This window comes from Spea bombifrons, chromosome 12 (genome assembly GCF_027358695.1).
Source record: "Spea bombifrons isolate aSpeBom1 chromosome 12, aSpeBom1.2.pri, whole genome shotgun sequence".
NCBI classification, from domain to species: Eukaryota; Metazoa; Chordata; class Amphibia; order Anura; family Pelobatidae; genus Spea; species Spea bombifrons.
The window spans coordinates 3,856,362-3,875,341 of record NC_071098.1 but is presented as its reverse complement, the minus strand read 5'-3'; the positions used below and the strand labels follow the sequence as shown (position 1 = coordinate 3,875,341).

The following is an 18,980-nucleotide window of genomic DNA, read 5'->3' as shown; positions in this document are numbered from 1 at the left end:
CTGATCCATTCCATGTGACCCCAAACTTTTGAACCCTCCCGTATATATAGTTTCAAAAAGTTTTAATCCTGTGATTACAGATGAGTTTTGTTTTTTTTACTTGTCTTTTTCATATCACGTTACTTCCCTTAGGTTTTGGAAGAAAGAAAATATAAAGGGGCTTACGGGTCATTAAAAGCGATTAACATCTCTACGGGGAGGGCTGATCTGCTTATCAATTCTTCCTTAATGGGTCTGTTAAAAAAAAAAAAAAGAGGTTTGACAGATGAGCAAAAAGAGGCCCCTCCTTTCCCAAGACGACTTACTAAGGGCTGTTACAGCAAAGTATATATTTGGAGAAAAGAAGCAGCGTGGAAAGCAACAGCAGGAGAGACTTCAGGGAAAGGAAGAATAAACCGGAACAAAAAGAAACAAATATCACCAGACATGAATGAAATGACGGCACGTGAAGTCATTTAATTCAAAACATTACATCCGAGCGGATTATAAGACTTTGCTTCGCGTTCTTTTTTGGAATCTTCGGGATCATCTGAACATTCTATACTTTTAAAAAGTGATTTCTGTGATCTCTGTGACCTCGTTGAAGAACGGAATTGTTGCAGGTGCCATAGAACCCCCCCCAAGAAAAGAACAAATCACACGCTCAGAGATTTTATTCAGAAAAGAGGGGATTCCATTGTTTTTCGGCTTCTGAATTAATATTGATCTCTAATATGGAGCGGCCATCAAGTGGAATCTGAGATTGTAAAAGTAAGTGAAGACTGCAAGGAACTGGAGGACAACTCTGGATACAACCGGTTTGTTACCATAAAGAAAGATGTTGTGTACCGGACAGAATTATTGTTAGAATGCGTTCTTCGCATCAACGTGGACCGAGTTTTAATGATCTTCGCGGAGAGAGGTGCTGACCTGATGGATATGAGTGCTGGAAGATATGAGTGCTGGAAGATGTGAGCTGAGAAGCTCCTCTGATGCCTCAGACCCTACAGGTTGCATAGTCCAGTGAGTTTTAATTCATTTCACAAAGTCAATGGCAGACAATTTGCTTTCGACGTGTCTGCTTATGTGTAACAAGACCCGGTGGAATTAAGTAGATTTACGCTTTATTCTTGACCTCTCTTGTCTTGACAATCTCTTATCTACACTCAAGGATCAACTTCCACTTGTTTCCTCCGTGTTCAGCATCTTCCAGGAGCGCTTGGGGCTTTCGAAAGGATCTAAAGGATATATTCTCCCCCGGACACAATGAGGTGTTGCATATGGCTCCTGGTGGCCACAGTTCTGTGCCAGCAACTTACGGTCTTTCGAGTCCTGGCATCTAAGAAAGAACGCAAGAAGGCAAAGGAGTCTCAGCAGTTCACTGAGCCTTTTAACGTCACTTTGTCCAACAGCGAGGAGTTTGATGATTTTGAGAAGGTAAGTCCTCCCCAATCTATCCAACTTTTCTTACAGGATCAGCAGATGACCCAACGTTCTCATACCAAGTGTGGAGGGAGGTATAGTCCTCTACTACCAGACAGTACCCCTCATTGATGTTCCTTTCCTCGTTAAAAGTCCAGGAAACAATGTCAGATTACCTGTACGGTCCCGTCTGCCATCTCTCTATTACCTAAACCTCTTCCTAAATTCCCACCGACCTCTTTAGTACCAAAGGGGCCTCCAGAACACAAAATAAAGATGAATGAATACGTTTCGAAGAATGTTAGAGATTCCTATACCGGCCGCATGAGTCCTGACAGCCAGCCACGTAACCTCCATCAGAGATTCTAAAGTGGAACGAAGTGTTTGGCTGACGATCATTCATTATTATCCAATTTACGATTATTTTACAAACCTCAAGTATAACGAAGAGGTTTAACCAAAATGCCTTTGATTTAAACTATAAATCCCCACGTTTCCCCAAATCCGGTGAAAACAGTGAGTTATTTTGGGAATGAGATGTATGGGTCATGAATGTGTCACCTTTTATACAAAGTATCGCAGGTTGCGTGACTTGGCCCCCCGTTCAGTAGAGTTTTGGGGTCTATAAGGAATTGAATAAGGTTTAAGGGAGAAATGCTTCTAACCAAAGCAGGGGTTCGAGAACACGCGAGCCTCATTTGAAGTTGGTAGGGGAAAGATGGAGCCATAAAGGTGAAAGAACGCTTTGACAGAATGAGTAGTAGATGCTTGGAACGTCCTCCCATGGATGAGTGCTTGGGAAGTGTGTGGGGCTGAGCAGAATAACAAACACCTACGAGCTGCCCCGGGATTCTATGGGGAGTCACAACGTATCTTATTTTCATCAGAAAATGGGATGAATTGTAAGACAGGAACACAATAACTTCTAATGTTCTAATGAATGAATGAAGGAGTTAAAATGTTACAAATCTATGTGTCTTTCCTCTTATAACGACTACCTCCTTTGTTACTGTTTCCATACTTTTGTTCCAAATCATTTAAAACAACAATAATGGATTCACACTACACCATGCAGGCTTAGCGTTACATTCATACACACACACATTTCATATTATATCACATTATCTCCCTAACACTCTGCTCATAATAGTTTGAAAGCACTTCTGACTCGTCTCCGTCCCATCGATGGAAGTTTATCAGAGGGAGATGCAATTTGTCTTTTTCTTATTAATTTGAAAATTGAAATTGCTGAGATTTTCCTTTTTTGTTTATAAACAATAAAACGAATGTTTCGGGTCGGCTGTGGCTCGCACCGCATTATATGAGGGCTGGGAATGGATTTACCCCCCCTACTTAAAAAATGACCATCATTGACTGTTGGTAATGGTCTTTAGATGAGACAGTAAGATATAAAATTGATTGCAGTTATTGTAGGGTATCTATGGATTCCCGGTGTGCCATTAAGCAGATCTGTCACTATTCTACACTTTACGGTTTTATCCACTAAATAATCCCATCTCAGTGGGACCTTCTTCATTTAAACCCACTGTACATCGCTGTGGAATATGATGGTGCTATATCAATGAATATATAACAATAATAATAACGCTAACATGTTAGAACACGCAATATATATATAAAAAAACCTCATGTGTATACCTTGAGAGCAGCCAGGATCTGCATGATTATTCCTCCCCGTTAAGTTACCTCTTCCCTGTTGTTATTTTGCTGATTGTTGCTGATTGGTTCAGGCAGTCTTTGAAAATGTGGGGAGAAGGGAGTGAACTTTAGGATATTGATTGTACGATAGGACTTGTGAGGGTGACACAATAGGATTTGGCTAAACGGAATGATTATTGCCCCCCCTCTTCTATGTTCCTCAGAGGGCAGCAGAGGCCATCAAGTTCCCCAGGGGGGGTCGCGGAGCGCAGCGGGCAGATTTGGTGCTGGTCTCTCAACCCCCCCCCCACCATTAAGAAGAAACAGAAATAATGCGACACAAATCGTTGCGGATCCTCATTCAGTAAATACGCTCCCCGTTCATTCAGTAGCTTTTACCACAAAACTAATCTTAGCAGTTGCTGGAGGGCAACAAAAATTTCTCCATATGTTTGGGTTCTTTATTTTCAGCAGCGTTCAGAATGGATCATCGTAACCCTTTGTGTACCAGAGGGGCGTCCAACTGCAACAATGTCTGCTTTGATTTAATATAAAACCAAATCTAAATAATTTAACCCGCTTGGAAGTTCCCTTTTTGCAGAATGTTTAGTCTTTTTAGTGAAGTTGTCTGGAAATTTGAATGCTCCACGCGCTTAATGACTGAATAAATGTATATCACAGAAAACGGTCCGGATGCAGACGGTAAGACATCTCAGCTCTACCCGTATAGACTTTACCTGTCCTGATATCCACTACTTGCTAGGTAAGCCCATTAAGGTATAATGTGTGATAGATGTGAGGGAGTGAGGTGTCATGTGTGATAGATGTGAGGGAGTGAGGTGTCATGTGTGATAGGTGTGAGGGAGTGAGGTGTGATAGGTGTGAAGAGAATGAGGTGTGATGATAGAGGTCTGTCAGAATAGCGCTTCACAAACTTACAGAAAAGTCTTCATAAAGCCCCAGCCGTGCCTAAAACCCACCCCTAAAGCAAAAGTGCCCCTTATAACACTTTATATGTTGGGAGGCAGGGAACCCCGATCCATAGAGGAGCTCCTGCTGCGGGTCTGTTGTCTGCGGGTCTGTTGTCTGCGGGTCTGTTTGTAACTTTGTATCAACACGTTGTGGGAAAGAAGACAGTCAATTAGCACCAAAATCCGAGAAGATTTGTCCAAATCAAGACAAATCTTACAAAATAGTGTTTTTACCCGCAGGATGGATTAGAGCGTCGCAAACAAACACAAGCATTGGATTTGTAGAGCTTCCCCGTCATACAAATGCATTTAAGAATCCAGGTTACAGGGTTACATCGGGCCTTTGGGTACATCGCAGATATCCGGAATATGTTGCAGGGAATTACGTTGATGCGTTCGTTACAGAGAGTCACAGAAGCGCTAACCGCGCCGATTGACAGCAAGAAAAGGTTCTTTTTGGAATTCCCAGAGGGAATCCTGGGGGCCGCGTTGTAGGGATTAATAAACTGAGTGAAAATACGGTGATTTCCAGGAAAGGTCCTTATTGATGTTTTTGAGGGTCTGACACATGCGAGGTGTCCCCGGTGACCCGTATTCAGTCATTGTGTCAGCATCACCCCCCGGGTGCGGGACTTCGGGGCGCACGTCGCGGTTCCTCCTTCTTAATCGGCTCTGCAGTTAACCTGAGTTTCAATCTCCCGAAGCTCTGGCAGCCGCACAGCCCCCGAACTGGCAGCCCTGTCTTGATGCCTTGGCTCTGAGCTGCCAACAAAGTCCTGGGGCTGCTCCTGCATTCCGTAGTAATTAAATAGTAACCGAGCGGGGGAGCCGTGTCCAGCAGTCATTCCCAACGGCAACCGATCAGCCCCGGACACCACATAATTCATACCTTCTAAAAGATTCATATGGCTGTAATTACTGTATACAGTAATAACCCCCCAGCGCTGTATACAGTAATATAACCCCCAGCGCTGTATACAGTAATATAACCCCCCAGCGCTGTATACAGTAATCTAACCCCCCAGCGCTGTATACAGTAATATAACCCCCAGCGCTGTATACAGTAATATAACCCTCAGCGCTGTATACAGTAATATAACCCCCAGCGCTGTATACAGTAATATAACCCCCCAGCGCTGTATACAGTAATATAACCCCCCAGCGCTGTATACAGTAATATAACCCCCAGCACTGTATACAGTAATATAACCCCCAGCGCTGTATACAGTAATAACCCCCCAGCGCTGTATACAGTAATATAACCCCCCAGCGCTGTATACAGTAATATAACCCCCAGCGCTGTATACAGTAATATAACCCCCAGCGCTGTATACAGTAATATAACCCCCCAGCGCTGTATACAGTAATCTAACCCCCCCAGCGCTGTATACAGTAATATAACCCCCAGCGCTGTATACAGTAATATAACCCCCAGCGCTGTATACAGTAATATAACCCTCAGCGCTGTATACAGTAATATAACCCCCAGCGCTGTATACAGTAATATAACCCCCAGCGCTGTATACAGTAATATAACCCCCAGTGCTGTATACAGTAATATAACCCCCAGCGCTGTATACAGTAATATAACCCCCAGCACTGTATACAGTAATATAACCCCCAGCGCTGTATACAGTAATATAACCCCCCAGCGCTGTATACAGTAATATAACCCCCAGCGCTGTATACAGTAATATAACCCCCCAGCACTGTATACAGTAATATAACCCCCAGCGCTGTATACAGTAATATAACCCCCAGCGCTGTATACAGTAATATAACCCCAGCACTGTATACAGTAATATAACCCCCCAGCGCTGTATACAGTAATATAACTCCCCCAGCGCTGTACAGTAATATAACCCCCAGCACTGTATACAATAATATAACCCCAGCGCTGTATACAGTAATATAACCCCCCAGCGCGGTATACAGTAATATAACCCCCAGCACTGTATACAGTAATATAACCCCCCAGCACTGTATACAGTAATATAACCCCCAGCGCTGTATACAGTAATATAACCCCCAGCGCTGTATACAGTAATATAACCCCCCAGCACTGTATACAGTAATATAACCCCCAGCGCTGTATACAGTAATATAACCCCCAGCGCTGTATGGCGGTTCCATTTTAGAGGCGCTGTTACGTTTATAGCGAAGTAATCACTGAAACCTTTATGGTGTTTTTTTTTCCAGTTTGTACGACACCGACCTATAGGAGCTGGCCATTGTGTCACATGACTATTGAGCATCCCCTGAAAAATGATGAATGAGGCAAAATCCTAAATGATCAGTTATTATTCTTAATGAAGAATTTGAGCATCCAGCAGTCCTTGGAATGATGTCGCCGATGTTGCATTTAGTTAAAGTGTTAAATCTTCATACCAGTGATTGAAACATAAATATTGGGGAGATGGGGAGGCAGTCCCAGACCTGCAAGGTGCAGACGAAACAAAAGATCCTTATTACATGAGTTGCGTAAGCCTGGTCTTGGCCCTTCTATCTTTTATTGCTTTACTTAGAAGAAATTATTGTTCATTTCTTCATTATTAGAAATAAAATAGAGATTTTACAAGCATAGACGTCTTGCCCAAGAACCATTATCCTCGTTGCAGCGTTTTATTGCTTCCTGTTTGAAGTGTGGCCGACAAATTCCATACCACACCCTCGATTTACTAATGGCGAAAGCACACTCCGGCAGAAACCCGAGACTGCTAACCTCCCAACGCTTTAACCTCTCCAGGGCCACTCATACTCCTCTTCTGGACAGGGGCAACAATGAGCTGCTCTTCTTGGGTGGTCAGAGGAGCAGCTTCCTTGACTACCTCTTCTGGTCAAATAGGCATCTGTCCTGGGCCAATCAGATGATAAGTTCCTCTTCTGGTCCATATAATCAACTTTTCCTGGGCCAATGAGACAACTTCTTCTAAGGTGGTCAGATGGACGATGTTCATGGGCCAATAATCTAGTGACCACCTCTTCTGGACTTGCGCCTTCTCTGGGCTAGCCAGATAACGAGCTTCTCTTCCATAATGGTCATATCAGCATCTTTCCTTGGCCAATAAGATAATGGCGGTCTCTTCTGCACGCGTCAGATAAGCGCCTTTTCTGGGCCAATCAGATTATGAATTCATCTTCAATGCCAGCCAGATGGGTGCCTTTCCCGGGGCCAATCAGATAATGACCACCTCTTCTGCAAAGGTGAGATGTGAACCTTCTCCTGGGCCAATCAGATTCTAATCAGATCTTCTAAAATGGTCAGATGGGTGCCTTCTCTGGGCCAATCAGATAATGACCACCTCTTCTGGGCCAGTTGGATTTTTTATATGAATGCTTCACGTATGGGGTCTCCCATTGTATTAAATTCAACACCAACCTTGTGTTTGATAATTTTTTTAAGGTTCCGAAAGCATCTACACCCCATTTCAGAAGATATTCTCTTAATTAGAATCTAAAAAAAAGAGTGTTTTAGGATTATTCCCGCAGCTCTGGGGCTAGGTAACGCTCCATTCTCCAGCCATCTCCTCTCTATAAAAAAACCCCGGACTGTTCAAGTATTTCCTTTCTGGGTCTGTTTTCATTAACAGTTTTTTTTGGATTTTTTTTTTTTTTTACATCCAAGACCAAATTCATGATTTTAATTTCAGACACTTCATTTCTCCTTGGACCTCAGATAACTTCCCTCGCTCCGTCTACCACCTTGGCAGGTCTCGAGTGTCGCGCGATGTTAAGGAAAGCAAATTGGACAGGCAAGCATCTCTTGGATCACGGAAGTCAGGTGGAAGGGGAGCTAATGAATCGGCTAAATGGAACATGTATTTTTAACTTTTCATACTTTCAACTTTAATAAATATACAAATACATCTTGAGCGTTCTGCCAAGAGTTCCAGGCAGACTTTCCAGAGTCATATTATTTAACCTCTTAATGATATATATATATATAAATATTCTAACACACTACAACACAGCCAGATTCAACAGTGCATAGAATGATCTACATATACTATTACATATACATATACTATTACATATACATATACTATTACATATACATATATAACATATGTAATAATATATATATTATTATAGGAATATTAGGATCGTATATTTGTAACCAAGTGGATCATAGTTAGTTCCGCTTGCAGGCGATATGTTGATGGCGTGGTGACCCGGGGTCTAAGCCCCATATGTGTTAGGACATAGGTTGGTGGTATTTATTGTTTTATATAGCGCCATCAAATTCCGTAGCGCTGTACAATGGGGTTTGATAGGAAATGGGGTCTTGCGTTGACCTATAAGCAACTGCTTAGGACCCTGCGATCCACGAGCCCTCCATTGGAAGATGAAGAGAAGAAGTATCTACACAAACCTGTGAATTTGGGTTATATATGAAGCAATTGCATTTTTTAAAGATGGGACAGCTCTAGCCTTCTTTTGTCCTCTTCAAAGACAGCAAAGAGATTTATTGTAGACACCCCAGATACCCCTAAATACCACAGGCTTTGTTTTCTGGTTATGGGTAGGATGGGAGAAGAGCGTCAATCACCTTGGCCAGAGCACCTATAATAAGGTAACCAGCTGTGTTGGTCCCCAGTTTGTCCTCCGTCGTCTTCTTTGGAACCCTCTTAAGCCTTAAAGCTTCCAAGTATCTTTTTTTCTTATTTTAGACACTGTTAATGTATTCATTGTGTTTTAAGGGTTCTTTGATCACCGTTGGGAAGATTGTTGAAGGAAAGCAATCACATCGCTTGTTCTTCCCCCCGTTACAGATCTCTGAGACTCCCGATCCGGAAATTACAGATCCTCGTAAAACCTGGATCAGGTTTATACACCGGACCGAAGAAGGGGCGAACGCCAAAAAGAAATGCAAAGGGAAGGACAAAAAATTAGTAAGTGGAAAATATGATCTACCAATCCACCATAACGTTATATTATCTATCTATGATTGATGGAACTGGAGTGCGATCTAGGTCGGCGGCCCTCAATCTTATTGGAATATTAGATATTTTATAGAATGACGGGGAGCGGTCTTAAACATTTTATTAATAGTGGTCTTAGAATTATGTGTTATTATTATTAATGGGAGCAGTGTATGGTGGGCATTATCTCTTTTACCGCGTTCCGCTGTTAAAGTCGCCAAATCTTTGGACAGCAGTTTGGTCCCCAAGCGAAATGACATAAGAAGATATATAATATATTATAAATATATATATATATATAATATTATATATATAAAATAATATATATATATATATGATAAAAAGTGGAGACTTTTAAACATTGTATTTAAGCTACAAATTATGGATTCGTATAACTGGTCATGGTGATCCATGCCACTGCCCTAGAATCATTCTTGAGTATAGTAATTCAATTTTTTTGCAGAAAAATATTTTTCCCAGTAATTTATTTTTATTTTGCAAAAAATAATTTTGCCCAAGTACTCTGTTTTTATTTTGCAGATTTTTTTCCCAGTAATTATTTTTTATTTTGCAGAAAAATATTTTTTCCAGTATAGTTATTTATTTTGCAGAAAAAAAGTTTTTTTTCCATGATTATCTTCCTGCATTATTAATGCTCCATATTCCATAACTATAATATTCTGGGACGGCAAACTCCTGCTTTTCAAATTGTTTAACTCTTTAAGAGCAACCATTTTTTCTTAGCTACCTAGCAATTTCCCATGCTGGTGTGGGCTGGCTGGGAGTGATGGGTATAGACTGTCTGCCCGTCTTTTAGGGTAACGCGGGTCATTGGTCTCTGTGGCTGTCAGTATAATCGGGATGTGTATGGGCTGTCACTGCTCACCGAGCTGTCATTGTCTCGTTATTGTGACTGATCAGGCTTTATCTTTTCATCACTCCGCTGTAAATCATGCCCTTGGGCTTGACTGTTCACAGACGCCTAATGTATGTTATTCAGACTCTCCACTACGTCTGATTGTATCTGATTATCTTACTATCTTTGTTGCTTCTCAGCGTGGCCCCTTGGGGCTTCCAGGCCCACCGGGCCCTCAAGGGCCCCCAGGACCCCCTGGAATGCCAGGAGCTGAGGTTACCCATGAAGTCTTGCTGCAAGAGTTCAAACAAATGTTGAAAGGTATGTTCAGCGGCCATGGCGCCGTGACATAGGTAGCCTGTGCTAAACCGATAATGTTATACATTATAGTCTTATTACCATTTTTTTACGGCTTCCATAAGTAGATCACATTTCTCCAATGATAATAGTTTCACTAAACCAGGTTTTGATTGCGCACTGGCATCGGGAATGTCATTTTAACTTGTTTTAATTGTAGTGGTGAGCAGCCAATGGGAGATGCAATCTCTACAACGTCTGTCTCCCATTGGTTACAAAGTGTTCGAATCAGATCTTCAACATCCACAAAGATACTTTGTTTGCAAGCTGCCCTATGATACACCAGGGTCAGGCATAACTGCTATATTTTCCCCACAGAGGCTACAGAGCGTCGTTTAATGTCTGGGGACCTTCCAGAGCCCCCCAGTGATATCCCACCCATAGTACTACCCATCGAGGACCTCTCTCCGTACAAACGGGTGGATGAGGCGTTTCATTGCAGACTGAAGGGTCCAGTCATGGTGGACAAGAAGACTTTGGTGGAACTTCAGAACTTCCAGACGGTGAGAAAAAAGGAAGACATGACCTAACGCGAAAAAAGGGATGATTATTCTAGATTCAAAACATGTTTTCTAGGTTTTCCTCGATGAATAGTTTGCTGGAAAACCCAATGACTTTGTTCTGTCTTTCCTAACTACATCATGACTGATAATTGAAGGCGTTAGATAACCTACCACCTATTCTGTAATAAGAACTCAAGTGCTGTCCTAGCTAAGGTGTCAAAGAAATAGCCAAGGACAAGGACAATGTAATAAAGTATCAGTACTCTACAGAAGTTGTCGTACTTACAGCCTTCCAGTGGAAGTATAACAGTTAGTTGAAGAATGTATAGAACGTCATTGAGTCATCATCATCAACAAAAAAACATTAAATGTCTAATTCTGTTCTTTTTCAAATCCAGCCGGCATCCAAAGGCTCTTTCTTAAGAGGTTCTGGGCTGAATCTGGCGACCGGACGCTTCACGGCTTCCATTCCTGGGATTTATCAGTTTTCCGCTCACGTTCACATAGGTGAGTGATAGAAATCTCCACCTGGTCTATTTATCCCGGCTTCATATTTATAATTTAATTCTACGAGGGCTCGTACTTTACTTGTTTCTCCCTTTTTTCTTGCAGACCATAGTGAGATGAAAAGCAAGGGCCAGCTGCGTCCTCGAGACAACGTGCGAGTCCTGATATGCATCGAGTCCCTGTGTCACAGATACACGTGAGTCGCCACATGTCACCAAGGTTCCGTCGTCATGTAACAACAATCCCGGCACTTTATTTGTTGCCAAAAGAGATATATCCTTCTTTAGTTCCCAAAATGCAGACAGGTGCTACTATTAAGAGGTGCGGAAATACATCATGAGCTTGTCCCATCTACTACTGGGGTTATAACTGGTGGAGGAATCAGGACGAGGGGGCAAGATGTCTTTTCTGTGTTTTTCTCAAAAAAATAACCTTAACTTTTTAAAAATGACTTAAAAACTATTTAAAAATGCATTATTACACCACGTGGACTTACTCTAATGTTCTTACATTCTAATAATTATTATACATTTTTTATAAGCAACAGATCCTTTATATTTAGGTTTACCGCACATACATACTCGCTAAATTGTGGGGTTTTTTGTCACTATTGTAAAAAAAAGTAATTCCACTGTATTTTAAACTCATAAAGTCCTGGGCCATCTACACTGCCCAAAAAATGCTATCCTGGGAAGATCCCAACAGTTGCTTTTTGGTACAAAAGTGTTTTTACAGAAAATTTGGAACAAAGACTGACATTTTTATGAAAATACACCGATTTCCGTACAAGAGGCTCAATTATAGCGTTTGAGCTCGGGCTAAAAATGTGCATTGACATCTGGATAAGTTCTCTGCGTTCCCGCTTGGCAGTCAAGCGGTTAATGGCTATTGTAAGTAGCTATTTTTTCGTTTTTTTTTTTTTTGCTTTTTTACATTTTTTTTACATTTAAAATAATTATAACAGTGAATTTACAGGAAGAGCAAAAAAATGTGAAAAACAATAGCAAGTGCCAAATGTCTTTTCAACGTATCCTTGTGCTTACCTTCCCAAGATTACCCCCCCAGGCTTTGCCCCTCCTCGTGTTCCTTGGCAGGTACGCCGAGACGGAATCAGGTTTTTGCCCTAGTAGCGAGAGTCTCGCTGTCGTCAGTCTTATCTCATGCGTTAAAAATGTTCCATTCACGTACAACTCTGCCCACCAGCTCTGGCACCGAATATTTCCCAGCACAAGTTGCTCGCTGCATCGGTTTCCAGTAAACTTTTTTTTTTTTTTATTGTTCTGAAGGAACATAGTGATACTGAGTCTCAAGAGCTTTACAATTCCTAAGAACCTTGGTGAATTAAATAAACCTTCGCTGTCTGTTGGTAAAGAATGGGATACATTATTTGGATAGATATACTGGTTGGATTGGGTTTGCATGAGTTGACCCGACACGCTGATGTCCCATGGGCTGACTGTGGTTGACTGAGGTTGACTAGGTGGCGCGTTAAAGCAAGAGACCACCAAATGACGTTAGTGCGGCCACCTGCTGGATAAGTGGTGCCATCAGCTGGTTGGCCGTACAGTGCGGTACCCGATCTGCCACTTGAGGGGTAGATTGGGTGAGCATTGGGCGCTCTTGGCCAGCGGACCATTGGCCATTGGCCCAGTGTTCTAGATGACCAGTCTGGTTCTGGTTTCAAGATTTAGTTCAACTAGACAAAGAACATGAAACTTGGATTCTTAAAAACAAAATTTTCCCCTAAAATTGGTGACTTTTGGCGTGGCCGCTCTTTGACCTTCCACCTCTCGTTCCAAATCTCCCTTCATTAGTGGTGGTAGGACATGTTATTTTTTTTACGCCCTGAAAGCCAGAGCATGCGCAGAGTCTTGGTCACTTGCTGTACGTCTCTGTTATCCCGAGTAACATTAGTGGACTTTTTGGGATGATGATGATCATGATAACCCAAGCCAAACCAGCCTTCATTGGTCCCATTATCTTAATTTGCCAAATTTGCCATTATTCAGTGCTTTATTTATTTATTTATTTATTTATTTATTTAATCATAAATATCCATTTAATTATGAGGCAATACAATGTTCTTCAGGGCCATTAAGTGCAAAGTAATAATTATAAATAAAATAATTGCCCATCAGCGATCTTATTATACTCGTAAAGATGACTGATTCCAGGAGCTTTATGGGTTTGCCTTCCATAGCTGAGATTCCATGAAAATGTAAAAATGGCTTAGAAAGAATATTGTTGGCTTGATTGTTAATTGTTGATTGTTAACCATTTGCCAACGACGCTGGTCCTTAAAAGCCAACATCTAGGATGCTTCTCAGTTACACGCAAGCTACATTTGAGGAGGTCTTCTTATAAACTAACATAACTGAAGTCCTATGTCCCATATTCTCTGCCTATTGTGCTGATATGACGTATACAGGCAGCAGGGCTCGCGGGTCTGGAATTTCAGCTTTAAGAGAACAAATAGGAGGGGAATCCACGGGGATATCAGAAAGTAAGCAGAGAGTCACAGGATACCTTGTTTTTCTCCACCTGATGTTATCCAGTGCTATGGAAGAATGATATTATTCTTTGTAACGCGGTCGGAACGTGGAAGTGTGATTGGAACGCCTACCAAAGAATGTAATGATTTAAAACTACTGTCATAGGATCCGTGTCGTTCACAATGAATGTCCCCGGCAGGAGGCCGGGATCTTGGCAGCAATCTGCGGTATTTTGACTCCTTGAAAGAGCGCCGCGCTATGAGTCAAACAAAGTCTTATCAACATCTCTACTGTATGGGTAATGAAAAGCAGAGCACTATATAAACCGAGAGCAAAAAAAACCTATGACATCATTAAGATGGTTCTGATATATTAGAGACACAAATGGTTACTATAGGAACAGAGTCGGTTATTTATAGCAGGGTCATCCCAGGCTGAAAATCCGGTTTCTTTTATGGACAGGACGGCAATATTTCAAATTACGCCTGATATACAAGACTGGCTTGGTCATGGACTGGAACATTCAACATACATGTAAAAACTTTTCAGTGAATGGCCTATTTGTAGTTTATTTATAACGTGAAAGACACGTAGAATTCAAACCATTGGACCCATCAAGTCTGATGTTTGCAAACTGTGTGCGACCTTTAATCTTTGGTAAAAAGATATTTCTTCGGATGAGAAGCCTTTAAAACAACCACTAACTTCTCCAAACTCCACTCACACCAGATAATTAAAGTCAGAGTAGAACCTTGCTATCTTTTTAATGTTGAAAATGAAGTAAAGCCTTAATACTAGACGTCAATGACCATGAATGGTCCAGATATTCCCATAAAAAGTTTCCCATGAATCTTGGGCTGCTGGTGGCATCGGACAATGGGTTTGAGAACCAAAGAGAAAAGGTGGTTCTACCCCTTCGCCATTTAAAAGTTTTATAATATTATATTATAATATATATATATATTATTGGGATAAAACGTTAGCAGGGCCTGAAGGTCTCACTCAGCACCATCAAAAACGATAAACGATAAAGAACTTCACAGCGCATGATACATGTTAGTCGAGAGTGTTAAAGATGGAATGTTCCATCGTTTCATTGTAGCTATATTTGGTTTTCTGATTACATAACCTGTGTAAGAATCCGGCGATACCCCACACGCGCATGAGTTTATACATGTCAAAGAGGACATGTTTCTTATCGAAGGTATCCTATCTCTGGAATTTACATGGATGTGTTTCGCACGTGGTGAGTGTATTTCTGCAGGACTGCATTCTTTAATGACATCATTACTCCTCTTGTAGCTATCATCGTGCTGATCTCCATCTTCTTTGAGTTTCACAGTTGATAGGCAGCAGGGGTTGAGTGGTCACCGTGTCATCATCAGCAAAGAATCCGAGGTGGAAGGATTCAAGTCAGGGCTGGCTCTCCCCTGGCACAGAACGTTGCACGCTGCTAGCATGCTGGCTGTGCGATGAACGTCGTTTTAAAAGCCCCAGGGAGCTTATAGTGAATGATGTGAAATGATTAGAATTAACTCTTTCATCGGTGAAAATCTGTACGACAGTGCACCATTTTGTATGCCTTCCATTGAAAGCTCCAAGGACAAGAGTTCCGCTGTGACCTTTTGTGTTTTATATTTTTTATAGGTCCCTGGAAGTCATTGCTGGCTTGGAAAGTAACAGCAAAATATTCACCGTCCATGTCCAAGGCTTGTTACAGTTGCAGGTACGTTGCAGAATATTTTAGTCATTTATTTGTTTCCCAACAAAGATAATTCTAGAATTAATTTATAAAAATCAGCAACTGAGATGCCAGATTTATCTGTTTGGGTAGAAACATTAGATTGTTTTTCTGATTTAAATTTTTTTTTTTATTATTACTGATTAACACTCCCAACAGTATGGTAGCCAAGTAACAGACTAAATAATCCCCGCATCCTATCCCGCTTGGCTGTTGTAATCAGGGCCGGCCCAAGGCAAAATGCCGCCTGGGGCGAATTTTAAAATGCGCCCCCCCCCTTATCTACCCTTCCTCTCCCTCTGTCCCTGCCGCCCCCCCCATATTATCTACCCCCCCGTACTTACCTTTCAGCGCTCCTGCGGCGAGACTCCCTGTTCGGTCTCGGTGCCGGCTTGTAATGCTGAGCGCCGGAAATCTTCCGGCACTCAGCATTACAAGCCGGCACCGAGACCGAACAGGGAGACTCGCCGCAGAGGAGAGGGGCGCCGAGTGGGTACTGACAGCTTGGTAAGCGAAAACCACTCGGCGCCCCTTTCTCTCTCTTTCGCTTTAATGAAAAAAAAAAAGGGGCTTGGGGCGGCGAAGTGCCGCCCCTTCAAAAGTGCCGCCTGGAGCAGTTGCCCCACTCGGCTCCATTGTCGGGCCGGCCCTGGTTGTAATTCATCAATGGGCCCTTTTAACACAAGCTCGTAATTTTACTGGGTGCCGTCAAAAGAAATGTTGCTGGCTACAGCTTCAAGGTAGACCTGCCACTTTTTCGACAGGTCAGTAATATATGTGTTTGTGTCAGAAACCCACCTTTTGTGTGTATATCATCACAAGAGCAGTCATCCTAACTTCCCGTTCTAGGGATCTGCATGATTATTCCTCCCCATAAAGTTATGTCTCTCCCATTGTGAAGTTGCTGATTGTTGTTGATTGGTTCAGGCAGCCTTGTAAAGGTTCGGGGGAGGAGAAGGGAGAGAACATTAATGGAAGTTAAATCAAATCTAAGGCCATAAAGTTCCTTATGTTCAATTAAAAAATTCTCCGTGTTGTTTACATTAATTGAAAAACAAAAAGAAAAAAAAGGTAGTTTTGATGAATATGATCATTGCATGATATCTAATAATAGCTTTTTGGAAATTATAGCTATTTTCAAATGCGTTGAGCACATCTGACCTGGGCCTGAGGTCGATCTCACCTACTCCCTGGCATTCTATTCTTCTAAACGTTTTGATTTTTAGTTTTTCCCGAAACATTCTATTTTTTTTTTACTGAAATATGAAATATTTTTATTGTGCATGGAATATCATTTAAAATATTTCTGTTCTCTTCCGTTATTTTAACTTTATCTTGAACGACATTTTCCCAGAACCCACCCCAGTGGGGGTATTTCGTTATTGGCAGAACTCTGTACACGAGATCGAACGAGATGATTCCACCAGTGTCTGTTTCAAACCATTTTTTTTTTTTTTTTTTCTCTTTTCATTGAAAATCTTGGAATCATTAAAGCCCATAAAGCTTTGCTTTCCTCGGTTACTTTTCTGGAACATTAGCAGCTGTCTCGGTGAGACAGCTAAAAATTACTATTATTGTATTTGGACTGAACGCGCGTCGTTTTTCTTGCTTCTGCCGCGGCATTTTTCTTGTCGATGAGCAGCTTTTAAAATAGCCCTGATGGGTTTTGATTTGCTTCTTAAGCCTCAGTTCCAAGAATATTGCACCGGGAAATGTTATTGTAGCGACAGTTTATGAAAGCAATGAACCGTGTGCGTACGCCATATGCAAATACCATTTCAGACGTGTTCATTCAATACACGGGAGGTGCGTGCAATGAGTGATTTCATAAACCGAGGGTTTATCTCTTTATAATCCAAAGATTTTTTTTTCCTCTTTCTGTTTCAGTCTGGACAATACACATCTATATTTGTGGATAACAGCGCCGGGGCTCCCATCATGGTTCAGAATGGGTCGGACTTCATGGGAATTCTAATGGGAATTTAACCGAGCCTCTGGAGAGGACGAGATACTGTCTCCTCTAGAACACCGTTTAGCGGACCTGCCTTTGGGTGGAAGACGCTTGCCGTGTTGTTCATCTTCTAGGATCTGCTGTTTTTCTGACCCGCTTGCTGACGTGACCACGTGGAAAGACCCAACGCAGATGCCTTTCCTGCTACTGTCTCTGCCGCTTGTAAGCCACGGACTGCCAGAGGCCTGAGATGCATTTTAATTGTATTATTAAGCAATGAATTGCCGTTCCCCGTTAATTATGATATTTTAATATCTATATGAGAGACAATGTAAAGAAATTCTAATGCCTGGGATGAAGTGCCCTTATCCTATACCTTAATTAAAGTCCATGATTTGAGAAGAAGGAACAAGACTGAGGAACTCTTGGACAGCTTATTATGTCTTAATTTGAAAGACTGTATCAGTGCCTTAGCGTGCCACCTATGTCGGGCTCTATCTATAAGTGGGGACAGAATACACGCGGAGCCCGGCGTGTCTGCCCAATGGCCACTGAAGGACGCCACGTTGTCACGGGACGGAGACACGCATTACTGCTGAGTTCTCTAACGGACATTTTTCCTCCATTGATTGTAAACTCTCTTGGTTACCAGCCTTTGTCCTTTTATTTTTATCTTATAAAAGTCATGCATAAAATGGCTATATGTTAAATAAACAGTGTTTCCACATTCCTCCAGCACGGTGAAAGAGTCTTGGGTTTATGCATTCATTAGGTTTGATGGTACGCCTTGCAAAAAAAGATGTGATCCTTTCAACTTGCTTTTCCCTTTTTGACACCAGTGATTCCCAACGGTGAAGATTTCCGGCTGTCACAGAACTACAATTCCCATGATATCTTTAGACTTACAGCTCACATCTCTTCTACTATCGGGGCGGTTATTGTTCGTGGTACAGTTTGACTCAATAGTAGCCAGTACTCATTACACAAATAGCTACAAAATTATCTTATAAAATTTAAGTGGAAAATGTGGGACTTGTGTGTTTGATTAAATAGATTATGTTGAAACACATAAAAATAGTAACAATAAAGTGTTTACTGTTGTTTCTAATTTCTATTTCATTGTCCATAAATCACCTTTCGCATATTAATAAGGGCCGTGGTCATCAGAGCAGAAAAACATTCATGGCCGACATGTATTGTGGACGGGTCGGTGGGTATTGAACTCAACCTCAATGCCCTTATAAGGACTGACTTTTGTAAATGTTTAGACGTTCAACTTCCTGTTTATGCTCCTCCTACTTCCTCTAGCATTCTGTTTTTCAATCCACCATTAGCACCTCTGCTTGTTGGGGTCCTAATAATCAAAGAGTTTTGTTTCAAAAGCTACATAAAATATTGTTTTTGTGTCTTTTTTTATAGTTTCAATTTTCATCCTGGGAAATTTTAAGATGTTTTAGTCTTAATTTAGGAAATAAACTCACCAACCTCATTTCTAAACACATTTTAGACTGTAACAGTCTACGTATCGGCTTACGCCAGGAGATGGGAAGATTTTGAACATATATGGACAGTTTTTTGGAAGAGAGAGAGGCGTTTGCCAACATCTTTCTAGTAAAAATT

At 41.6% G+C, this 18,980-nt stretch overlaps 1 protein-coding gene across 1 annotated transcript; it reads left to right on the top strand.

Moving 5' to 3' along the window:
• The first annotated feature begins 1,023 nt into the window (after window positions 1–1,023).
• On the top strand, window positions 1,024–17,846 carry C1QTNF12 (C1q and TNF related 12). The gene is made up of 8 exons (XM_053452078.1): window positions 1,024–1,416; window positions 8,804–8,923; window positions 10,010–10,130; window positions 10,485–10,669; window positions 11,068–11,176; window positions 11,282–11,372; window positions 15,316–15,394; window positions 17,297–17,846. The coding sequence occupies exons 1-8, from the start codon at window positions 1,246–1,248 to the stop codon at window positions 17,393–17,395; spliced, it is 975 nt and encodes a 324-aa protein (XP_053308053.1). The 5' UTR covers window positions 1,024–1,245; the 3' UTR covers window positions 17,396–17,846.
• The last annotated feature ends 1,134 nt before the right edge of the window (window positions 17,847–18,980 follow it).